The sequence below is a fragment of the Pongo pygmaeus genome, chromosome 18 (genome assembly GCF_028885625.2).
Source record: "Pongo pygmaeus isolate AG05252 chromosome 18, NHGRI_mPonPyg2-v2.0_pri, whole genome shotgun sequence".
NCBI classification, from domain to species: domain Eukaryota; kingdom Metazoa; phylum Chordata; class Mammalia; order Primates; family Hominidae; genus Pongo; species Pongo pygmaeus.
The window spans coordinates 28757398-28783935 of record NC_072391.2 but is presented as its reverse complement, the minus strand read 5'-3'; the positions used below and the strand labels follow the sequence as shown (position 1 = coordinate 28783935).

At 42.3% G+C, this 26538-nt stretch overlaps 1 protein-coding gene across 1 annotated transcript in view; it reads right to left on the bottom strand.

The window, feature by feature from the left end:
* Positions 1 to 9102: 9102 nt before the first annotated feature.
* The window catches only part of HS3ST4 (heparan sulfate-glucosamine 3-sulfotransferase 4), a 452668-nt gene continuing 435232 nt past the window's right edge, over positions 9103 to 26538 (bottom strand). The window contains exon 2 of the mRNA XM_054454602.2: positions 9103 to 10052. Coding sequence (XP_054310577.2) covers positions 9416 to 10052 — 637 coding nt within the window. The 3' untranslated portion in view covers positions 9103 to 9415. The remainder of the gene's footprint in view (positions 10053 to 26538) is intronic.

Genomic DNA, 26538 nt, shown 5'->3' with positions numbered 1-26538 from the left:
CTGGGATGAAAACTAAGAAATGCTTTCTTCCCTAACTGACAGAAAAGAAGATATCTCCTGCTTGATCAAGCTATCTCTCGCCTTTGATTTGCAGTCACAGTGGAACCTGCAGCCTCATCTTCAAACGCGTCCTACTCTTTTCTCTAGGGATAGAAGGAACCAAAGTGGTTGCTAAATATTGCTTTTTCCATGAGTTGTAAGAAAGAACATACACTGCTTTTTTTTTTTTTTTTTTTGCCTTTCTTGTAGATTTTTGATTGTCCCAAGGCTGTTTCCATGATCTTAGAAACAAACTGGTGACAAAAATTCAGCCTCTAAAGACATTTAAGGGTAAATATCCTTTGTTACAGAGACACAGGTCTAATTAAGTTGTAAGCAAAGATGTGGCAGAGGTAGATCTGCCAAAGAGATTGGAACTTTTTGAAATTTGGCCAGGAAGGAAGACAAAACTGTGTTAAGGTTGCTGTGCATTAGCCCATCTTTGCCTCTGTGGACCCACTGTGGAGGCAAGCAGGACATGAGATAATCGTCTCTCAAACTCTCATGAACCATAATTTGTCATTTCTCCAACCTGCTTCTAGTCTAATCCTGCAATTCCAGCTCATTTTATTCTCTTTTGTTCCAGGATATTTTATGTTTCTTCCAGGTAGAAAGGAGCAGGGAAAAAGAAGTCAGAAATTTTCAGAAAGCTTAATATCAACTCTCCTCTCAAGTTGAGATATAAAGGAAGGAGATATCCAATATCTTCTACAGTCCAAGCTCCCTTTAATTATCAAATTCCAGATTTTTGTTTTTCCCAAGAAACCATCCTATCCATTCCTGCTTACTGGCTGGACAGCTCTTGTACTAACAAGAGAAAGATGGGCATCTTTCTCCTATTAAAGTTTCATGAGGACAGTTTAATGGGACTTCTTGTCCACAACCCTTTCTTTAGCACCTGGCAAAGCGATGATATATAAATGTTTACTCAATAATAGAGGAATGAAATAAATGATGAAGATTTCACAGCTCCTCAGTTTGGTTTAACAACTGTCACTGCCTAAATATTCCTCCTTGTGTCTAATTTAGTTGATTCTGGATAGAGATAATTGCTCATGGCTTCGTCAGAACACTATCTTGCTCCTTACTCAAAGCTACTGCTCTAAGTCCTGGCTGACAGATGAAATGTAGAGCCAGCAAAAGGCAGTAGACAACTATGAGCACTGATCCAACACATAGAGGTCTAGGTTCACCCACAGGTGTGCTCTCTGCAGGACTCTGAAGCACTCTCCGTCCAGCATGGTGAATATCTCATCAGTATCCTCTAATTTTGGGAAGGCCATCAGAAAAAATTGGACTACATTCCAATGAGAGAAGCCTGGGGCCCATTCAGAATCAAGCATACACTTAACCCCTGCCTCTAGAAAAAGCTATCCTCCTAGCATTTTTAGAAACATTCCATTTCCAAGACCAATCTGTTAGGCAAAGCTACTTTTGTTTTTTTGAAGGATTATGAGTTGATCTTTTTAAAAATTTTTTTTAAATTTTACTTTAAGTTCACGCCTGTCATCCCAGCACTTTGGGAGGCTGAGGCGGGCTGATCACGAGGTCAGGAGATCGAGACCATCCTGGCTAACATGGCGAAACCCCGTCTCTACTAAAAATACAAAAAAATCAGCCAGGCGTGGTGGCGGGCACCTGTAGTCCCAGCTACTTGCCAGGCTGAGGCAGGAGAATGTCATGAACCCGGGAGGCGGAGCCTGCAGTGAGCCGAGATCGCGCCAATGCGCTCCAGCCTGGGCAACAGAGAGAGACTCCGTCTCAAAAAAAAAAAAAAAAAAAAAAAAATTTACTTTAAGTTCTGGGATACATGTGCTGAATGTACAGGTTTGTTACATAGGTATACATATGCCATTGTGGTTTGCTGCACCTATCAACCCATCATCTAGGTTTTAAGCGTCACATGCATTAGGTATTTGTCCTAATGCTCTCCCTCCCCTTTCCCCCCACCCCCACAACATGCCCCAGTGTGTGATGTTCCCTTCCCTGTGTCCATGTGTTCTCCTTGTTTAACTCCCACTTATGAGTGAGAACATGTGGTGTTTGGTTTTCTGTTTCTATGTTAGTTTGCTGAGGATGATGATTTCCAGCTCCATCCATGTCCCTTGGAACCAACCCAAATGCCCATCATTGATAGATTGGATAAGGAAAATGTGGCACATATACACCATGGAATACTAAGCAGCCATGAAAAAGAATGAGTTCATGTCCTTTGAGGGGAAAAGCTACTTTTAAGTACACTTGAGTTATCTCCTGAGTCTCTGATTTGAGGGTAGTGGGAAGTGCACAGGACTAGAAGTCAGCAGATCCAGGTTGGAAGCCTTGCTCTTCTGTGTTATCTTAGGCAAAACAAGGTAATTTCTTTTTTTTTATTATACTTTAAGTTTTAGGGTACATGTGCACAATGTGCAGGTTTGTTACATATGTATACATGTGCCATGTTGATTCCTAATTTTGCATTGGTATAATGAAGACATATGACATGGACTCTGAGGGTTCTTTACACCAAATTTCTCAGCCCCACTGTTGACCTACACTTGGATTTCTGCATCAACTTTTCCCAGTGCTCAGTGCTACCCTAAATGTCCTCTCTGACTTTCCATTGCATTTTTTTTTTCTCAAAATAGCCTTCCCTAGAAAAAAAGAGCTATGGGACCCAGATTCCCAAGGTTCATGGGATAGATAATCTGACATCTTTGCAAGGGGAGGCTTCTCTCAGTAGACACCATGTGATATGTGGCTCTGGAAGGAAATGGTAAAGCAGAAGAAGCTAAATATGGAGATAACCCATCCCTGAAAGGATTCATCCAGGAAACTTGCTAGGGAGCACTTCCTGGGGCCAGGTGGTTAATAAGAGAAATCGCTATTGTTCTGGGTTTCAGTTTGAATGCAGATCTCTATTTTCTCCTGGAAAAGAACCAGGGAATGGGTTTGTGATGCCTGAGACTGACCAGATTGAGAAGTATTAACCCCAAAGAGCTCTATATCTCACAGTCAGTCCTTCTTATGCCCCACAGTTATTACAACAACAGGGAGTTATGAGTTCACTCAGAGCCAGAAAGAAGCTGTGATGAAGATCTTTCTGATCCCCAAACATGAAAGACTGTTGTAGTTCTAGTCTGTTCACAGCCTCATGGACCACTCCCAGTGACATTGTTGTCTGCAACTAAAACTCAATATCAATTCTCTTGCCTATTTCAAAATAATTCTTTTCCACGTGGTCCACAATGATTAGACAGGATCACAGCTATTCAAACTGACCTTTCCTGGGCTTAGAAAAATACCCTTTCAAATCATGTTGACTACTATTATTAGGGCAGGTTGTACTGTCACTTCCTTCTCCCATTATTCTGAGCCAACCACTTCGTGGTTTTACTTCAGTCATTACCTTGCTTTGGAAGTTTGGAAAAGTCTCTTGCAAACCCAAGTCCTTACAGTCCCCACCTTTAAAATACGGTCAAAAGACCTAATTATGCCTGAGCTAGAGGACAAGTCTACCTTATATTTTAATGTAATTAAAGCTGTGTATTGTGAAAGTGTGTTTTAATTTGAGCTATTACTGATTTTAGCACATTTTCAGAAAAGATGAATTTCTAGTAGTTTGGTGTTTCCTTCTTGATGTATTAGTCAACAAGTAGCTGACACCTAAGGGTGTCATCAAAGACATCACTTGACCTTGGACCAAGGGCAGTACAAAGGAAACCATGGGTGGTAGAAGGAGCCTGGAAGGATTTATGTTCCCTATTAATGGCTTGGCTGTGGTCACTTACAAAAAAGATAGCATCTTCCCTTCTGGGCAAATATTTTTCTTGTTAGTCATATTCTTTATGCATCTCTCTCTCTCTCTCTCCCCCCCCCCAAAATATTTGTCTTCTTAATTACCCAATCTTATAATTGTTATCTTTTCTTTTGTTAGTGTCTACCACTTTGTGCTTTGTAAGAATTGTCTTATAATTTGGGATGAGACTAAATGCTGCTGAGTGTGGTCTCTGTTGCAACAAGTACTTGGTGGTCTTCCCTTTCCCCTAGTTGGTTATCCTCCATATTACCTCCCCCTACCCTGCTTCATTTCATGTGAACTCTGTATGTCCCTCCTCATTTAGCCTAAATCCATGTCCATCTTCCCTACTGGGCTGGGAGTACCAAGTGTCAAGTGTCAAGGTGAGTCAGCTTTGCTCTTCCCCATATCTCTTCCTGTTGCCACTTGGTCACTCTACAGATGTGTGTGTGTGAATTAAAGACTGAATAAAACATGACAGCTTCTAGAGCAGCGTTGTTTTCCACAGCAGCGTTGTTTTCCCATAGCCCAGGGACACTAGAGATTCTTGCTTATCTTCCATTCATGGACATATATTTTCTCAGCCTTGATTTCCTGCCTTGATGACAGAAAATGTACTATTATTACCTCGTCATGTAAGACATTTCACAATTTGAGAAAGTGGTTCCATGTATCTCTTATGTCTGAAAATGACAAGTCTACATTATTTTGAGAAACTGGGAAATGCATGAACTCATCTCTTTCCACCCTAATTTGTTACAGGAAGAACCTGAGGCGATCCACCAATCCCAACTTATTTCCGGAAAACTACGAGAGCTACTCCCAAGGATGTGCCCTGCTTCCCAAACATCTTTCTCTTCCATGTAAACTTTTAGGATTCAGAGCTTCAAGCACTGAATACATAGCCTGAAAGCTCAAAAACATTGCCCTCACATTCATTTCAAGAGAATATATTTGGCTCTGTATGAATTAATCTCGAAGCCTTGTTATATCTGAAAGAACCTTGAGTATGTAGCAAGGGAAAGGCCACAGTGAGGAGAACCCATCTATGAATTCGGTGGAGAAGAGACCCTGTCTTTGGGTAGGGGAGAATGTTTTGGATTTGAGTGTCTGAAATTCAGTCCATTCAGTGCCATTTATAGGGAGCTCTTCTTCTGGCCTTGGCTTTAAGCAAATCAATGGTGCTTCACTTTCTCTTTGCACTCTCATCATTGTTTGGTCTGAGTAAAACAGCACTTTCACCTGAACATACTCCCTGGAATGCTATAAGGGCGTGTTGTTCTGGAAGGGGTTTTGGGAACCGTTTTTTTTCCTCCTCTTCTTCCTTCTTAATCTTCTTCACAATTATCTTCTTCACCATCATGATCACCATGGTCATCTTTGTCACCATCAGTCCTGCAGTATGATCACCATCACCATCATTATCATTATCTTTATCACCATCAGCTCTGCATCATTATCATCATCATCATCATCATCATCATTGCATCACCATCATCATCCTTATCACCATTACCTCCACAGATCATATCATCATCATCACCATCATGACCATAATCATCACCATCACGACCATAATCATCACCATCAGCTCTGCATCATCATTATCATCAGCATCATCATTATCATGTCATCATCACTATCATCATCTTTATCACCATCAGCTCTGCATCATCATCATCATCATCCTTATCACCATTAGCTCCACAGATCATCATCACCATCACTACCATCACCATCACCACCATCATCACCACCATCACCATCACCACCATCATCACCATCAGCTCTGAATCATCATCATCACCATCATCATCACTATCATCACCATCATCATCCTAACACTCTGCTGTATCATCACCATCACCATCATCATCTTTATTACCATCAGCTCTGCATCATCATCATCATCATCATCATCACTATTCTTGTGTCAGTGAAGTACTTTATTCTTTTCAAATACTTTCCCATCTATCAACTCATTTTGATCATCAGAAAAACTCTGAGTGGTAGGCTAGCAGGAATTAAGTATACTTATGTTACAGATATGAAAACTAACGTTCATATTGATAAATCTAGTTGTCCAAGACACAGACAGAGGCAAGGATAAAATCCAGTGACCTCTTTTCTGACCATAGTGAGGCAATGGAGAAGTTTTCTTTGATAAATAAAGAGGTGGGTGAATGAGAGGGGAAAAGAGTTGGGATCGTAAAGAAGTGAGGTTTAGACCGGACTCCTAGTGCTAAGGGATTGAGCAGGCCACACTCTCCTGAACTTAAAATTTGATCTGAGGGGCTCCTAAAGTTTGCAGGGAATCGCAAAGAAGGGTCACATATTTACTATTCTAAAGTCGTGGTTTTCATATACAGTCTAAAAGATAAATGGGCTGCTGGATGCTTTTGATTATTATTGTGTTTTGAGCTGGTAGGTCTAAGTCGCAATGTCAAGGCTTTCACACCTTTCAGGTACAGAATGATATTGGCAGAAAGAGACGAACACAGGAGCAATGACAGCTGCACTATTTGGGAGGATGAATTCTTTTCCCATCTCTGAACCACACGCAGCAGCCTTCCCAGAGCCATGAATCATCCATTTGAGGGAAAGGAGGGGGATAGAAAATTAAACATAATTTATGCTTTGCTAATTGAAATCAAATACAAAATTCAATCTCCCATGAGTTGCAATGCTCACGTTTAAATAGGGTGGAATTATTATTAACCTGACTCTATTTCAGCAAGTTGACTTAGCTTTTCTGGATAGAAAATAATTCCTTCATCAAGTCTCCACATTGCAGAAGAGGACATGGCTAAGTGGCTCACTCCCAGAGTGACAAGGATCAAGCTAGAGTAGACACTGAAGAAAACAGACCTTAAACATGTCAAATTTGCATTTCTCTTCAGAACCACGAGTTTTCAACTATAACACCAAACACTATTAAATATAAAAATCCCCTAGATCCCAAGGCTTAGCCCTCTGCCCTCTTTCTCCAGGAAATTTTAACCTCCTGTTGTATGCAAGGATGTATAAATAACTTAAGGGGGCTTCTCCACTTTTATTTCCCAGGTGAAGTGGTTTATTCACCATTGGCTACCACATTACAAAATGGATTTGCTTGTCATATTTTGGGGACATATTTATGTGAGGACACATGGTTTGGAGGCAAGTCTTGATGTTCTGGGCTTTTAAAGACACATAGACAACCAGGGAGATGGAAAATGGAGAGTAGGTGTGATTGAGGGTCCAAATGAATATGTGCCTGCCCGGAACGGAGGTGATGAGAGTAAGCTAGATTAATAGGTCATTTATTTCTTTAAAGCATTGCTACAACCAGATTCTCCTTTGACTGTCTAAGTTATAAGGGTAACACTTAACCCTCTTGCCACTGAACTCCAAAAAAGCACATGTTTCTGCAGGGAAGCCATAACAGTGTGGAGGTCACCTCTGTTGGAAATAATTCCAAGGAAAGCAAAAGCATAAAAGGAGGTAGGAGGGAGGGAGTGGAGGCAAAGAAATATACAGACAAGCCTTTTCCTCCAGTTGCTCTCAGTTCCAGCTTCCCTAAGAATATTTTTGAAAGGATGAATTCCTGAGCCTCACCTTAGAGTTTCTGACTCATTAACAGGTCTGAAACAGAGCTCAGGAAGCTGTAAGCTTGAACAAACTCCATGGCTGACTCTGATGGGTAGGGAGGGCTGAAACTCACTCACTCCTTGCTCTGCTTATGAAACCAAACCCCGCATGAGTCCCACAGTTTGCCCTTCTAAATATGCATGCATTTTCTTCCTTCAAATGTATATGCATGCATTTTGATCTGTTTCTTCTTTTACATTGATAGTGCAGGTATATCTGTTGCTTTCAGTTCAATAACTGCTTTACTATCTGGAAAAATTATTTGTAAGGTTGCTTTTGAATCTGGCATATCAGTCCATTCCTTGCTGGAAATGGTTAAGATAGGAAAAAGCTGCACTCCTTTTAGGACCCACTTGCTTTGTACTATTGCAAGATTCACTGTGCCCTGCAGACAGAACCTTCTGAAGATTCTTGACTCTGGGACTTTCTGGCCATCTCAGAGAGATGATGCTCCCAGCATTCCAGGGGAGGGGGGAAGATGGAGATGATCAACACAAACACACCATCGAAACCCATTAATCAGGTTGCATTAAGCTTTATAACAACACGGTTTTCATTTAGCAGGAGAAATGACAGTTTAATAACAGCTGAACAGATTTAACTCCCCCCACTCATACAAATTTCCAGTTTTACTAGAACAATTCCTGGTTTTGGAGATCTGTGAACAAGTGCTTTATGTCAAATGATGCATTTTAATTGAATCAAACTGATGGGAAGGAACACTTCATTCAGCAGCCCTTGATGGGAGTGTCTGCAGACAGCCCTTGCTCAACCCCAACCCCCATAAACTGGATCTGATGAATGGAGTCAGCTTTCTCGCCACTACCTCACTCTCTGCCATCTCTAAATAGAGAAAATGAAGCCCGAGCAGGTGGTGGTGGGGCAAATTGGAAGAATGCTGACTGCTCCTCTCCCCATTACATAGCTAAGGATTATTCCTAATAACAGACTTGTAAACTCTCTGGTCTTTGCCCTTCTGGGGACCCTAGGGGACAGAGTCCACCCCAAAAACTGCCTCAGAACCACAGTGCTTGGGAGAGATGGTCTTCAGGTAAGGTAACCTCCCACCAAGAGGACAGGATTTCTTTTTTACCCCCAGATATGGCCACTCATCTCTGCCAACCTCAGAGCTCTGACCTCAGTTACAATTACTCTACTCTTTGAGCAGCCCTGTGGGCCTGATTGGAACACAAGGGCATATGCTAAGCTTCTCCACAACCCAGGATACTCACGAAGAGTGAGACCCAACCCCATTTAGAGGGCTCTTGGAAAGAAGGCTTTGAGGGGTGTCAGCTTTCATTTTCCTTGTGTGTGTGTGTGTGTGTGTGTGTGTGTGTGTGTGTGTGTGTTTTCTTTTTTGGTGAGGAACGTGCATGCCTCTGCCTTCATGATGTTGGGAGGGAGGAAGTCAGGGGTTGTGGGATGAGGCCTTTAAAGAGAAGACTAGAAACACCTTAGAGGGAGGACCTTGCTCCCTAGGAGTCCTGGAGCACTCAGCCACAAAGTGCATTCTTGAGAGAAGCCCAAGCAGAGGTTTAGACAGCAGGTGCCCATGACCAATACAGGGCTAGAACCCTGGCTCCCCAAGCTAAAGTGAGAACCCCCATAAAGCAGACATTTTTTGTCACTCACATATACATTAATAGCACTGTCTCTGACATTGACAGCTATTTATCCTCTGTCTTCAGGCCATATTAACTAGCAGAAAATAAGAATGAACAGTGGGTTCTGGTGGCCATGTGGTCAACCAGATGCTGCTGCCCAGATGGGCCTGGTTCCTTCATGGGGATGCCGTGGGATCCACCTTTTTGCCTAGGCTAACAGCACTGGAGGCAATCCTGGCTGCATGGAAGGAGGAGGAGATCTACTTGGCACTCCAGCAAGTGAAGCTGCAGAAGCTGGCGTATTCAAGGACTCAGGCAAGGAGCCTCCTTAGCTGTTGACTAGCCTTTCTCTGCCTCTCTAGCCTCATTTATCACCCTCTTCCTGTTCCCACTGAAAATCTTGACCAGTCATTTGGTAAAACATCATGTTGAAGGGTTTGTAGAATTTCCTCAGTCTGTGGATGACATCTGGGTCAATGCGAGGATGAGTCCGACCTTTGCTCTTGCCTAAGCACCTCGGGGCACTGCTGTCTTCTGGCTTCTTTAGGCAAGGGAACCCCTTGGTTTTGTTGAAATAGAAATGCTTCTCAGTCACAATACGTTTGAGGCCTAGAAAATCCTGTACTTTGGCCATTTCCCCAGCGGGGTCCACAATGAGTCGCTCACCACTGACAAAGAGGATCTGGGAGAGGGGGAAATACTGGAGCCAGTTTTCCAGGTGCAGCGCATAGATCCCTATTCGAATGGCACTCCAGGAAGCATCAATCAGCCCGAGGGTCCGGTTTTTGAAGGCCAGCACCTCAAAGGTGGGGATCTCGGGTTTCTTTGACAGTGTCTGCGTGTAGTCAGAGATGGCCCTGGTCACGGGGTTTCTCACCACCACAATCAGTTTGATGTCCTTGGCCATGGAGTGAATGCGCTTGGGAGCCTCATTTGTCACAAAGTAACTTGGAGTCTTCTCCATGGTTATTTGCCCATCCAAAGTCTTGGGCATCACATTTCTAGGAGAGGGAGGAAAAAGGAAGAGAATGGTTATTCCTGTCCAGAAATATCTGAACTTCTTTGCACAAAATGTGTGATACAAACAACCTAGTTTGGAACCACCAAATAAAATTGATAAACACTTGCAAGTTCTTCTTACCTATATCTCCCGACTATAGTTTTACCTTGGCTATGTATTATCAGAAAAGGCAACACAAGGCATATACATTCTCTCCCTTATATATCCCTAGGTTTAAATGGCTATTCTACCTCTTACCAGTTATGTTTAACCTAGATACACCCTTGATTTCTCTACATATCAGTTGTATAATCCCTGAAATGGAGATAATGATAGCACTGACTTCACACTGTAGTATAAGGATTAAGGGAGATAATGCTCAAAAAGCATTGAGCAATGAAGCTGGCATGTGTAAGAGCTCAATAAATTAAAGAAATTATTATTGTTGTAGTAGTTTTTAGAAAATCTTTGAGCTCAACAAGACCTCAAAGCTTATCTAGTCCAGGATTGGCAAACTACCTCCTGCCTCCTATTTTCGTCTAACTCACAGGTAAGAATGATTTGTAATCACTGAATTGTTGTTGAAAAAAAAAAACAAAATGATAATAATAATAATATTTTGTGATGCATGAAAATTATATAGAATTCAAATTTCAATGTTTATAAATAAACTTCCATTGGAACACAGCCACACTCATTCATTTACATATTCATCTAGGCTGCTTTTACAGTAAAACAGCAGAGCTGAGGCGGTAAGACAGAGGCCATATGGCCCAAAGCCTAATGTATTTACTCCTTGTTCCTTTAAGAAAGAGTCTGCTAATTCCTGACTTGGTCCAAAGGTATTATTGTGCAAATGAGAAATCTGAAGCCCAGGGACAGGGAATAAACATGGAAATCAGACAGGCTTTGTGACCTCAGCAAATTGAATTATATCTTCAAGCCTTATCCTCATTTGTAAAATCCTAAAACCTACCTCAAATCCCAGCGCTTTGGGAGGCTGAGGAAGGCAGATCACAAGGTCAGGAGTTCAAGACCAGCCTGGCCAATATGGTGAAACCCCATCACTACTAAAAATACAAAAATCAGCCGGGCATGGTGGCGCGCGCCTGCAGTCCCAGCTATTTGGGAGGCTGAGGCAGGAAAATCACTTGGACCCGGGAGGCAGAAGTTGCAGTGAGCCGAGATTGTGCCACTGCACTCCAGTCTGGGTGACAGAGTGAGACTCCATCTCAAACAAAAAAAAAAAAAGAAAAGAAAAAATTCAGTTGAGAGGAAAATGACATATAAGATGAAAGATCTAGCATAGGTATGGCTCAATATATGGGATTTTATTCTTTCTTTGCTCCAAAAATTGCCCAGCAAGCCACTGACAGATCCCATACCAGGGTCAGTATCTCTTGGTTCCTTTGCTAAGGCTGCTCCTCCACTCCCATTCCTCCATCCAAGTTTGCCTCCAGAGTAGCCTTATCTTATTTGGGAGCTCCAAGATATTAATATTAAAGGGGTTTGATGCCATTTTCCCCTAATCTCAATGTGGCAGGCTTATCAATGATAAAATTAAGCTTAGAATGCCATTATACAGTCAATTTGCTATAGGCATATGTAGACCAAAGTTAATTGACGATAAACCTGTTCAATACCTGTCAGTACAACAGGCCATCTGCCACCATGTGCTCCATTAAATCTATTCACTTCTGAGCCTTGCACCAAAGTGGTACATTTAGGATTACACAAGACTTCTTTGTTATGATGACATGCTTTTAAATGTCTTAGCTAATAAAACTTAATACAGACTAAGATCCCCTAGCTTCTCCTACCATAATTAAATTTATTTACTATCGCATGTGTGGAGAAAGAATGACTTTTCTTTTATCTCTAATTCACATGCTCTGTCAATAATTAATTGCAACTGGGTTTTGAGCTTTCTCGGCAAGCACTTTTATGAGGCAAGAGGAATTTGCCTCGTACAGAAATTCACAAAGAGCTGGATGTTGTTAGAGTGTAATGGTTGGGCAGCGTGGTGTTTTCAGATCAAAGCAATAGCCCTGGCCATAAACAACCATGCTCATCTTGGAGTGACATATTCTCCAAAGTAGTTTGAATGCCTTCGTGTGTGTCTGTTTGTTTCTCAACAGATCAATTTGTCTAATCTGAAGGAACAGGGCTAAGGAATGCAGCCCCTGGGAATCAGATTTGCTTGAATTAAGAGTTCTGATTACCCATGCTACCTTGATGAAGTTACTTAACCCATTTTGAGCCTTAATGTTTCATCAAAGAAAATAGGGTTAATAAAAGGCCATGCCTCATAGGATTTTAATGAAGATTAAATGTCATAATGCAGGTAAATCACTTAGGATCATGCCGGTTCAATATCAAGAATTTTTTTAACTTAAGCCAACTGGCCAAAATCAGGATTATTCTTACAGTAATTCTTACAGAAGGGCAAGAAAAAAAATACTTCATTTGATCAAATGGAAAAGGCTGAAAAACACAGGATCTAAGGAACTGATTTAGAAAAAAGTATACTCTAATTCATGCCAATATCATCAATTGCACTTCCGGGTCTGGAGGCTGGTGTCCAACAAGGGAGCTACCATTAGCTCAGCCTGAGTATAGGAAATATACTGACCATCTTATTTTCATTTCAAGTGGAGAGATATACTTCCTTGTTTCATTATGCAACTCATATCATATTATAAAAATATTAGATAAATCTTGATGCAAAAACACATCACCTGAAAATAGTTATTTTTACATGGCCTTTTCCAGATTTTAGTTCCTCTGATGTATTTTTGTGTGTTTATTTTGTTGCATTTTTCTTTAGCGTAGGAGCAGCTGCTCAACTTTTCTTTTCATCCATTCTTCACCTTTCCCTTCTTAGACCTCAGTGCTTCTCTTTGCATTGAGCCCCATTCAAATTCATCTCCTTTGCTTCAGCTGATTGACGATCTGTCAAGATCTTTGTGGATCTTGAGTCTTTTATCTGAAGCATCTGGGACAAAATGGTACCCAACATATAAGCTGGTAGATTTAGCAGAATAGATGTGTGCCTAACTTACTGCTTGTTGCAAAAGGAAATAAGAGAAGGCATTGCAGAAGGCTTTGGAGATGGTAGAGGGGAGCAGAGGAGCCTAAATAGCTTTGACCTTCATGCTACCCATGAATGTGAAAAGTATATACTTTAGGAGAGTTTTTGCATTTGAGGCACACATGGGGAGACTATCTCATTGAGCCATAATTCAACCAATTGGCATGAGTTATCCAGTTATTTTGTCAGTGAGAAGATATCCAGTAGTTGCTTGAAATCTATAAAGGACAAAGCTCCCTTTCCTCAAACTGATTCTGAATCAGTTTTAGTCATTCATTCATTCTTTCATTCATTCCATAAATGATCACTTATGGGTAATGTAACAGTAAACAAAACCGATGCAGTCCCTTCCTCCACTAAGCTACCAGTCTAGCTCCCGCAGCTGATACATAAAGAGCCTTTATAGCATCATATAATGAACTATTTAAATCAACAGAGCAGGCATCATTATTACTCCAGTTTTACAGAGAAGGAAACAGGACCAGAAGCTAAAGATTTGTTTCAAGGTCTCACTAAGTATGTATTTTGTTTCTAAGTTGAGTGGCTGAGCAAGAGTAATTCAACACCAGGATCGGTGCCTAATACCAGGTCCTGGTAAATAACAGGTTCTCAATGCCTATCTGTTGAGTGAATAGATGGGTGAATGACAAGCCATTAATCTCCACTCCAAAGTGTAGGCCAGACCTAATGCTAGGTTTTCATTGTGAAAGGTTTTGATGCCTTAATCTTCCTTTTCCCCAGCTTCATCTCACCAGGGCTCTCACCTGGGCCTCCGACCCAGTAACTACTTCCAAACCATGCTGGTCTCCCTCTTCCTGTAAGATTAGAGGCGGCATCTCTCCTGTGGATAGGACCAAACCCCCTGCTAACCTGGGCTTTGGATCTTATTCTCTTCCAACCTTTAAGGCACTTTTGCTCTCAGTTTCTCTTCTCTCTTCTAGGTTTTAAGTAAGTTCATTTTAACTGCATCTGACACTTCAATATACTCATGTTCTCACATTTTGGTGTGCTTGAGGAACAGAAAGAAGACCAGTAATGCTGGAGGGCAGTGAGCAAAGGTAAGAAAGTCAGAAAATAGGGCCAGGAAGACAGACAGGGAATAGACCATGGAGGGCCTTATGGGCCATGGAAAAGGTACTAGAATTGTTTTCCTCATGTGATGAGAAGCCACTGAAGAATATCTCACAGAAGAATGTGATAAAATTTACACTTAATTTTATTTTTCTGGTAACTTTGCTGAGAAAAGATAGGAGTGTGGCAGAGATAGAAGGAAAGTAACCTGCTAAGAGACAATTTTAGGAGAGAAAGAGAGAAATGGTTGGGGCCTGGGTGTAGGTGGAGAGGGCAACACAGAAAGAAGTGCTCAGAATAGGAACAGATTTTAAAATAAGGCCAGTAGTCCTTAATGATGGGTGGGATGTATGTGCAAGAGAAAGAGAAGCATCACAGATGACACCAACATTGTTGGCCTCTGCCAGTGGCTACATGGTAGCATGGTTTACTGATGTGGGCACTACTGGGAACAGGGCAGGTTTTAGGGGAAGATACCAAGTCAATTTCAGACTTGTAATATGAGATATGTCCTACATACCCAGGTGGAGGGATTGAGTAATCATGTTGACACAGGAGGCTGAAATCCAAGGGAGATCCAGATGAGAAGTGGACATCTATGTCATGTGTTCAAGTTCCACCTGCCAGGGAGTAGGGAGAAGAATGTCTGCCCTCTTTACCTTTGTTAGAAGAAGACACGACTGTCCTCTGCCTATGCTGGGAGTTCTCTCAAAACTGAAAGGTGTTCAGACGCTAGGTGTGCAAAAAAATTTGTGTTTTATTTCATTACAAAAATGTTCATGAACTTCTTCTAATTCCGAGTCCTTGTTAACTACCTGCGTTACAGAGCTTAGAATAATGTCATAATATGATTTGTTCCCATGTTTTTCATGGCTAGTCTCAGTTCCTTGGGGCTGTAGGCAAAGTTTTAATCACCTTTGTATCCCCAATGCCAAACATAGTGTCTGACACGTACTAGCTGCCCCGTTACTATTTGTGGCTATTAGATGAAAAACAAATGACATTCCAATGAATACACGGTCCCTAGAAGTCAGGAGAATTGGGGCAGTTTGCAGGACATGGCTCATCTAAGTAGGTGTTCCATGCATAGGGTTCAGCATTTCTGAGTTTCCTCCCATCCCTGTCTGAAAGACCATGCACTTCAGCGTGAACCATATGGTGAGAAAACACTGCATCTGGGCTTGGCACAGCTCGTTAACAGTATCTTGGGCGCTCAGAGCAGCCGTGACATCAGCGTCAACACACAGTCCTGAAGCGAGAATCATTCCGCAAGATCACACATCTGCTCTCACAGCCCCAAATGTTTACGAGACACTCTCCAACTCACTCACCCGGTGCCCACTGCACTCTCCTGGTCCTGGTGCTTTCCTAAGAACAGCCCAGTTTCTCTTTTTAAAGAGTTAGGGTCTCACTCTGTTGCCCAGGCCAGAATGCAGTGGTGTGATGATGGCTCACTGCAACCTTGAATTCCTGGAGCACAGCCACTTTTGAATGCAGGTCAGCCTCTGGGGTCCTCACAGAAACAATAACAATAGTTAACATGCAGCCTAGACTGAGCACAGCCATTCACTGAATGCTCACTCCATGCTATGTTCTGAGGCTGAGAGTTCAAATTCTGAAGCTAGACTGACATCTCCAAGCATTTTCAGACATTGGACTCACCAGCCCAGTAGTTAAGATCAGAGACTCCAGGATCTAGACTTACCAAGTTTGCATCCACTGATTAACTGTATGATCCTTGGCAAATTACTTAACTTAAGTAATATGGGTCTATTTCATTATTTGAAAACCAGGCATCATACTAATAATACCCCTTCTCATGGGGAGTTTGAGAGGATGAAATGACTTAATATCTTGAAGAGTGACTCTCATATAGTAAGTTCTTAATGCAGTAGCTATTAATTTTTAAAACAACTCTTTAAATAAGGTTTTTTGTAATCCCCACTTTAGGGATCAGGAAACTGAGATCCAGTGAGTTGATTAATTTACCCAAAGCCACAAGAGGTGGAGTCGGAATTCAAGCCCAAGTCTGTCTGACACCGTAGCCCAAGCTCTTGGCTATTGCCTGACAATGCTTAACCAAACTGCAAAACCTCAGCAAGGTTACATGACTGGCCCAAGGTCACTAGTAGGTGGCAAAGTTGAATCTTAAAAGGAAACACATTATGTGTTTTGCAAAGCTGAGCTATCCCTGACTTGCCACTGGGAGTTACAGAAACCCAGACCAGAATCCCTAGAAATTCTTGCCAGATCAAGCTACATCATTCAATTTGTGGTATCTTTCTCCAGGGCCTCCTCAATTGAAGCAAATGGATACCACCATGAATGTCGAGGGAGAAAGCAATCACCCGGATTAGATATAAAGTGCCCATTCTCTCTGGAAGGGTCAGGAGTGGAGGTTGCCTTTGGCTTGCCTGAATTAGAGGTGTGTGGGCATCTTACATTTTCCCAAATGTGTTATCCAGTGGAACAAATGGTGCATAGATTAGCAATATTTTCTGAGCTCTGCTGATGAACCCAAGAGGACGGTGGTTAGAGCAAGGGCATGGGGTGAAGCAGGGCCAGTTCCCCTGCACAGAAGAAAGAAACTCACTTAAAATTCAATGGAGCACCTGCTTACTTGCCAAGCACTGAGCAAGGCAATTTCACATATTATCCTAGTTAAGTCTCACAAGTACCATACAATTCACTGAGCCCATTATAGAGATGCAAAAACTGGGAGTCAGAAAGACAAAGAACTTTGTCCAGGGATGCATAGCCGGGACCTTGCCCTGCCCAGTTATGCTGGAAAGTTCATCGTGTTTTTCAAACCAAAATTCATGAATTCTGAAAATCCTGAAGGCAAAAAGGCAAACCATTTGGAGACTACATCCTTAAATAGAAACCCAAGAACAGGATCTGTACATATGGCCCTGAGGCTCTAGGGCTTTCAGTAAAATTGCAGCCAAGAAAGAAGGAATCCTGGGTTATGGTTCTGACTTAACAGCTAACTTGCTGAATTAAGTAAGAACAGGGACTTTCCCTCCCTGGACCTCAAATTGCTTTGCAACAAGAGGGTCAGGTTAACAGATATTCCCTCGTTAATTCCACTGAGTATGCATTGGTGCTTATTATATACCAACTATGGGGTATATGTTGATGATAAAGCAGGCATGGTCCCTGCCCTTCAATAGACTGTATGTTTTTGGAGGAAAGGTCTGTATATCCCATTTAGTAACATGATCTGTTGTTCAGATGGGACATCTTTGCTGTCCCATCAAACAGAATGATATGTGCCAAATCTCGGCTGCATTGCCACATGCCTACGAGAGAGGAGACAGAAAGGAATGGGACAGAGAAGAGGAAAGGAGGAAGAGGAGGAGCAAAGGATGAAGGATGAAGGAGACTAGAAGGGAAAATAAGGAGGAATAAAGATAAGAGGAAGAATAGGAGGAGAAGGGGAAAGAGGAGCTCGGTTTGGAAGATGCACAAATAATTGAAATACTGAGAAAAAATGAAAGAAGCATCCCAGGTTTAAATAACACACGACCACACATTGGCAGAAATTTTCAAATAGAGGTCTCAAGCAATATTTGTTGTTTTAAAGTTTGTGCCAGGCAGGCACATATGTTTTAGGATGAGAAGGTTTAGGTCTGTCAGAGACATTCCACTGAGGTTGTAGCAGCAATAGCCCTACCAAAGCAGGCTGAGAAGGTAGATACTCATTATTCCCCATGATATCCATGAGTAATCTGAGGCTCAGAGAAGTTAAGTGTCTTGCCTAAGATCACACAGCTCATATGTGGCAGAGTCAGGATCTGAAACCCAGCAGAGCCAATGCTCCTTAACCCCATTCAATTTGACAAAGGAGAGGAAGATCCAGAATGGAACTAGAGGCAGGAGGAGGAGACAGAGCAGTGACTTCAGGAGGAGAAATGAGGGTTTGTCAACATTCTTACTCTGGGAAAGAATCCCTGGTAACAACAGACATGAATTTTGTTTTGTTTTGAGTAAGGATCTCACTATGTTGCCCAGGCTGGTCTCAAACTTCTGGTTTCAAGCAACCCTCCTGCCTTGACCTCCCAAAGTCCTGAGAGTACTGGCGTGAGCCATCGTGACTGACTCAGACAGGAAAGTTCACCAGGTCTTAAGGCATGGCAGCAGGGATGTGGTCCAGATCAAGGGGAGCAACGTTTAGGAATTTCCTGCTTAATGGCTTTGATTTTCCCAGTGACAGAAGAGTAGGGTCGATTGCTGAGCTTAAGGACCTTGGGAGTGGGACTGGAAAGGTAACAGAATGTAGACGGATGATATATTAACAATTTATGGATTATGATGGCCTATTGAGAAATTATCTTATGTTTGATTTTGCTTCCAGAGACTCATCTGGAAGACAAAGGACTCATCACCACCCCCACCCACCACCACCACCATCACACACTCCCATTGCCAAAGAGGGTAGCTCTTCCCTTATTCCCATGGTCCGACTAATTTTTATCTCCAGGGAAGGTGAACAGTTTCTCTATTTTGTGGACTAAAAAAGATGTTAGAGCATCCTAGACAAACCCACTGAGAGGTCTTCATGTTTCAAAAATCTAGGTCTTACCCAGGGTTTCTTAACTTCAGCACTGTCAGCATTCTGGGATGGATAATTCTTTGTAGTGGAGGCTGTCCTGTGAATTTTAAGATGGTCAGAAGCATCCCTGGTCTCTACCCCCCAGATACCATGGCACCCACCAGTCATGACAACCACAGATGTCTGCAGACACTGCCACATCTTCCTCAGGGGTCCAAATGATCCCCGGTTGAGAGCCACGAGTTTAACTGATCTAACCAAACTGCCTAGATTTGTCTACCCAAACTGCCTTGATTTGAATCTAGGCTCTGCCCTTCATTAGAGGTGGGGCTTTGGGCAAGTAACTTAGCCTGTCTGTGCCTAGATTTTCCCATACGTAAAATGGGATGATAATAATAATTGTAACACATATCTCAGAAGGTTGTTTTAAAAATGAAATGAGTTCATGTGTGTACTGTCTTTACTGCCTAAAACATCATAAGTGCTATATAATTGTTTGCTATCATTATTGTGGGTGTGGTTATACCACTGAGACAACCTGCAGGCTGCATCCCAGCTCCTGAAAGCAAATATCTGAGATTGCTTAACACAGAGCTCTGGATATGGGAAAATTCCTGTGTGGACTTTTGTGTGGTTGAGCACTAAGTGTTAAGTTTTTGAAGACCTTCTGGCCAACATTGACTCAGAGGGTGTGCAGACATCAACAAAGCCAAGTCCCATGTGACCAATAGAAGATGAGGGACACTCTCTTATGGCCCGGGGTTGTGCCACAAGTGGTGTCACAGGCAGGTCTGAATAATGACTGGTAAAGGACTTCTGTTCAAAGTAGCAACATGAGTTTCAAGCCAGGTTTAATTTGAGTTAGAACATAAGAATCTTTCTTGAAACCTAAGAGCTAAGGAGTAATTTATCTGTTCTACAGAAGATAATTAGCAACATACACTGAGTATCCAGATGAAGTTGGAAATTATAATTTGAACCGACAATGATCTACTCAGCGTTCAGGTTCCAGGCGTACATTTAGAGACAAGTGCCAGGCAGCTATAGCAGAATGACTGAGAGATAAGAAAACTGAGGATGGCTGTGAGTGTTCAAGCCTTGGGCCCTATTTCTGTCCCAGCCAGGCGATGAGTGAAGGAGCTTAGGAGGGAGTGGATGAACAAGAAGACAGTGAGGACTAAGGACATAGAAGGCGGACTAAGGACATAGAAGGCTTGATGTAGACATTGGATATGAAGGCTTGACTGCCCCTCTGGGTATAACGTGAAGAGAGAATGGAATTATTTCCATGCTTTTCTTGATGATTCTACTAAAGCAGGGGTCTCCAACCGCTGGGCTGCAGACCAGTACTGGTCCATGGCCTGTTAGGAGCGGGGCTATACAGCGGGGCGTGAGTGGTGGGCCAGTGGGCATTACTGCCTGAGCTCCACCTCCTGTCAGATCAGCAGCATCATTAGATTCTCATAGGAGTGTGAACCCTATTGTGAACTGCAGAAGCAAGAGATCTAGGTTGTATGCTCCTTATGAGAATCTAACTAATGCCTGATGACCTGAGGTGGAACAGTTTCATCCTGAAACCATCCCCACCCCACCCCCATCTGTGGAAAAATTGTCTTCCACAAAACTGGCCCATGGTGCCAAACAGTTTGGAGACCTCTGTGCTAAAGCAAAAACAATACTGATGAATTTCTGAAGATATCATCATAAACAAATAAGGTGAGAGAGCAGACTATCAGAAGAGCTACCAACCAGAAAGAGGAAGAGAGAGAATATGAGAATAGATTGGACTTTGAGAACTATTTCAACAAATGATGTTCATGATGCTTTTCTGAGTACACCCAAGCGTCATAAACCACTTTTGGATGGACTTTATCTCAAAGGATCAGAAGTTAAGGACACTGCCTATGCCATGGGGCAAGTTCCTCAAACTTTATGTCCAGAGACATAAGAAAAGACAAATAAAAATAAGAAAAGAGAAAAGCCCTTTTCAGGCCATTTTCACCTCTATAGCAGTTGGCTCATAGCTTTTCAAGGGTAGTTTCTTCTCTCTCAAATGAAGATAAAGAGGACTTTGTAGTTCCTCATCAACTCTAATGGTGTTTTCACTCCCTCAATAGTCAAGAGCTGCTCACACATAATAGAAGGCCCCCACAGCTATGTTTTTGGATCAGGCTCCAAAGAGAAACTGGCTTGTTGGATTCAGGGCATGTGGCACTTTCTCTGGTGCTCAGAAGAGTGTGTAGGGGTCACCGGCACGTCTGAATAACTCATGAGAACATAGAAGTCTATCACAGAGGGTTGAAAGCCTTCTCTCCCATGCTCTTAACAGATTTCCATATTGTTCTCTTCTACTACATACGTTTTCCTTCATGGGGTCTGAGCTATGGAACCCACTTTACTTATCCAAGTAATTACAATTTAAAAATTTTTATTTTATATATCAGAACTATATACAATTGCTTATTAGTGTTTCTTAAAGGAAAACCAAGGTCACTATACTGAAATAAGTCTTAGAGAGAAAGAGAAAAAAAGAAAACTACAGAAAAAAACTCTTCGTTTGTTCATGAATTTTGCAACTATAGCATGGCAGGAACTCTGCTAGTATTAGATGATAAAACAAAGAGCAAAACCTTGCCCTTAAAAAGTTTTTGGGCTGGGTGCAGTGGCTCATGCCTGTAATCCCAGCACTTTAGGAGGCCGAGGCGGGCGGATCACCTGAGGTCAGGAGTTCAAGACCAGCCTGACTCACATGGAGAAACCCCGTCTCTACTAAAAATACAAAATTAGACGGGTGTGGTGGCACATGCCTGTAATCCCGGCTACTCGGGAGGCTGAGGCAGGAGAATCGCTTGAACCCGGGAGCCGCAAGTTGCGGTGAGCTGCGATTGTGCCATTGCACTCCAGTCTGGACAACAAGAGCAAAAAAAAAAAAGTCTCAAAACAAAAAAAGAAGTTTTCATTTTCTAAAATAGGAAAGATGGTATATATCCACCATGGAATACTATGCAGACATAAAAAGGAACAAAATAATGTCTTCTGTAGCAACTTCAATGGAGCTGGAAGTCACTATTCTAAGTGAAGTAACTCAGGAAGGGAAAACCAAATATCGTATGTTCTCACTTATAAGTGGGAGCTAAGCTATGAAGGTGCAAAGGCATAAGAATGAATAATGGACTTTGGGGACTTTGGGGGAAGGCTTGGACGGGGAAGTGAGGGATAAAAGACTACATATTGAGTATAGCATACGCTGCTCGGCTGACAGGTGCACTAAAATCTGAGAAATCACCACTAAAGAGCTTATTCATGTACCCCAAAAACTATTGAAATAAAAAGTATTAAAAAAGAATTTTTCATTCTCTGAAATAGTACAAATTGTTTGAGAGGTCTCTCGTTATCTCTTAGGACTCACAGTGGTCAAAGACTTTCAGGGTGGGAATTGCTGGCCAAGGGTCAACTGAATTCCAGAGCCCACAAACACCTCTTTTGGAAGCTGGCCAGGTGCATCATCATCTTGACAGAGGTGTGTGGCTAAGGAAGTGTTGAGTCTCTGGGTTCTATCTCTGAACCATACTTGCTTTGAGCAACTCATTTTTGTCTTTGATCCTCAGTTTTGTCCTCTGTCAAATGGGGATAATAACATCTCTTATTTATTTATAAGAAAAGATATCAGCCATCTTGGCACGGAGAAAGTCTTGGTAATGCTCCCTCATGTTATCACTGCTACCATTGTGGTGCACATAGTAGGTACAAACAGCCCTATCTGCTCTGTAGACAAAGGAGAAGAGCCCTGTTCAAACCCTTTTTTTTTTTTTTTTTTGAGACAGAGTCTCACTCTGTCACCCAGGCTGGGGTGCAGTGGTGCTATCTCAGCTCACTGCAAACTCCGCCTCCAAGGTTCAAGCAATTCTCGTGCCTTAGCCTCCCGAGTAGCTGGAATTACAGGCGCCTGCCACCACGTCCAGCTAATTTTTGTATTTTTTGTAGAGATGAGGTTTCATGTGTTGGTCAGGCTGGTCTCGAACTCCTGACCTCAGGTGATCTGCTGCCTCAGCGTCCCAAAGTGCTGGGATTTCAGACGTGAGCCACCACACCCAGCCCTGTTCAAATTCTTAATCTACATGACTGTTACTGTTTGCATCATAGATGTGCTTTTATGTAAATGACGGCTCTGATTCACAGAAACCCACCTCTCAAATGGACATTGATACAACGCAGTCATAGAGCACCAAACAGCTTCAGTGTGGCATATATCCTAGTGAATTATTAGAAATCTCTTTCTCCTTACCACCTGAGGTGCCCAAGCATTTGGGAAGCCTCAATGCTGGGCAGGGCTTAGTCATTCCACTGGGCCCACACCTCAAACTGCACAAATTGTAGGCATTGCTTTTATTTATTTCTGTCATCCCTGACCTTTTGCAATGTGATCATTAGTTTTTAATACCAATATGACTGGTTTTTAAAACCATTCATTGGTTTTTAATACCAATAGACCACCATATGACACAATTAAACCCTTCCATATCATTTGATTTAGAAAGCACATATGGACAGAGAGTAACTATGAATTCAATAATCCCTTAAAATGCATTTGTGATTGAATCATCACTGAATCTACATGTTTGAAAGGTTGCCGTGCTTGTGTGTGTCTGTGTGTGCATGTGTGTTGATATGTGATTTTTTTTTTTTTTTTGCTTAGTTTATACTCAATGTTTAGTATCCATAGGGATGTGGAGGTCTCTTGCAATAATTCTTAATCCCACAGGTTGGATAGCATGGATCTAAAATCTAAACCATTGCCTACCTATAACCTCAGATTTCATCACTGTCCTCATCCTGGCAACTCTCCCTCTACTCTTTTCTCTTTTGTGATTGCACCATCTCACTCCAGGGTTCTAAGACAACATTTTCCCTGATTGTGAAATAACAAGATTATGGAACAAATTTCACCTGACCCTGACTGGGGTTCCCACCTGGAATGTACTTTGCTGAAACTTTATTCATAAACACTCAAAGAGTGCCCCTCTGCAGAACCTCACGCACCAACGTCTGTTAGCTATTTTGTTGTGTTTTCTTTCCTTGGTCTCAGCGTTTTAAAGGGCAGGTGCAACAATTAAATGATGATTATGGAGGTCTCAGTATGTCTGCACAGGCACTCGTGCTTACAGTTGAAAAGACAGTGACAACAGAGAGCTCCTCTCGGGAAGCCTGCGCTCCAGGTCTCTCCACCTCACACTCCACTCTGAGCTGTGTGCCAGCTCACCACTGCCTCAGGGATGCTGCCAGCCTGCCTTCCTTCTCACCTGCAACCTGCTACTGATCCAAGCCCTGTTTGCTCTTGCTGAGTCTTATTCTGTCACCCTTCTACAGGTCTGAGTCCTGCAGCCTCAAATAGCATGGACCATCGCAATTCTGAGCCTCAGAGCAATAAAGACACTACTCTTTAAGAAGATGACTGCCAATTTGCCAGGTTTTCATTCAGCTCTTGCCTTTTCCTGGAACACCCTTTGCTTTGTTCCACCTGCCTTTCAAGACACTACCATATTCTCCTGATGGAAGCTCCACTAGTCGCATGCCCAGAACATCACTTACTGACTGCTTGTAGCTGTGCCTCCTAAGCTCTGTCTTTTACCTACTTGGATGAACATCCGTCGAGCTGCCACAGCTGACTCAGTTGCTGTCTGTCCCTGGGATCCTGGCTCTGCCATCCTCTCTCTAAATAACTTTGGAAGACCTCCTTAACCACCTCAAGCCTCAGTTTCTTCATCATATACAATTCCCATTTTATACAACGATTTTACACCATTCCATTCACAAGCAAGATCCATCTCAGTGCATGTTTTATCAGGATCAAAAGGGTTAGCGGTTAGGATGTACTTAGCAGGGTGCCTGAAAGGAATTAACTGCTCAGTACGAGTGTCAATTATTGTTGCTATTACATATGAAGCCCATTTCTTCATTGTGTATTCTCAGAGAATGTAATCTTAGGACCTGTGCCAATGGTGAGGTCATATCATTTTTAGCCCATGTGCATCCTTAAAATGAACTTTCCTTTTTGTAAATAATTTGTATGTGTTTCTTTCTTGTGATCCAAGAGATCTGGTCAGAAAGACAGACAATGTTCAGTCAAAGCACTTGATATTTTATTGGTGAAAGCGTTGCTGGGGTCAATCATGCCTGGCTGCGGAACCTTGTAAAACAAGTCAGTCAACATGGAAACATTCATCCATATGCATGACAGGTGTCAATGTTCCTGTGAAGAGCAAGTGTGTTCTGCCACACTGCCATGCACCAGCTCTAGAATTTAACTGCAACTGAAATTTAGTGTTGAAAGGAACTTGTACTTTCTGCTGAGTAAATTCAGCCAGAAGCCCCCTTTCCTCTACATTTGGCTAAGATAGAAGAACGAACTTTTTACAAAGTGCCAAGGCTGAAGCCTTCTATCTTGCCCTTGAACTGTTTCCTTCAGACACTTGCATCCCCAAATCAAGAGCTTCAGCTTTAATGATGTAAAATATAATCATAAATTAATTAGTGTATCCTACTCTGGCTGTATTTAGACCTGACTTTCACAGCTTGGGGTGCATGAAATACTAAACAGATTTTTAAACCAATCAGTCTGATCGTATAACAGATGGAGAAATGATGGATAGACAGAAAAGGAGAGATGCATACACCCTGTGAGGTATTCGCATACATACATACTCTGCAATAAAGATTCTTATATTATCAGGCATTCATGCAAGCTAATTCCCTATAGAGTATCTGTCACACACATACACACACACACACACAAACACACACTTTCTTCAGCTCTTCCCATAATAGACTCCTTCTCTTATTCAGGTCTCAGTGCAAACTTCACCTCCTCAGCTAGCAATCTTCTACCCCAAGAACCCCACCTAAAAACGTTCTCTTTCACATCAGCCTTTTCTGATCATTTCCTAGGGCTCGTTGTTATCTGAAATTATCTTGTTCATATGTTCATTGCCTTGCCTAGAGTTCATCTGTCTCCTAAAGAATGCAAGCTCCTAAGAAGGGAGATGATTTTGCACTTTTATATAGTTTGTGTGCTCCCAGCATGCCACATAGTGCCTGGCATCAAGTAGGCCTCGATAATATTTGTTCAGTGATGGAAGAAATAATGAAAAGCAGAAAAGAAGAGAAGAAGAAAGAAAGGAGGGAGAATAAAAAGATGGGTGAAAGAAAAATGTGCCCAAATTGAGGCAGATAATTATACCCAATAGATTTCCTAACACACCACATTGCAGCATCCCCTTCCTCCCCCAGCAGCCACGTCGTGCCCACTCCAGGCTCCCTAACCTCAGGAGAGGGCATCACCATCCACTCAATTGCTATCTAAAACCTGGGAATCAGCACTGATTTCTTTTTTCCTTACACACCCTGCAGCACATCCAATAAGTGCATCTAGTCAGTCTGTCTGTTGCCTCTATTTCTAAAACATTCTAAATTTAACTTCTTCTTTCCATCACTCCGTCATTCCTCTGCCACTTTGCTGTCTACAGCACTGCCTTCTCCAGCTTCGACTGCTCTAATGGCCCATCTCTCCCTGTCTTGTTCCTCTAAATGCCATTACCCACACTGAGCGAGAGTGAGTTTTCAAAAGCCCACGCTAGCTGAGAGGGAGGCAGGAAATGCATAGTGGCTAAGAGCCTGGATGTTTAGTGTTGGATGCTTGGGTTTAGATACTAACTCTGCTATTTGCAGTGTACACAATCTGGGATATTACTTAACCTCCCTGTGCTTTAGTTT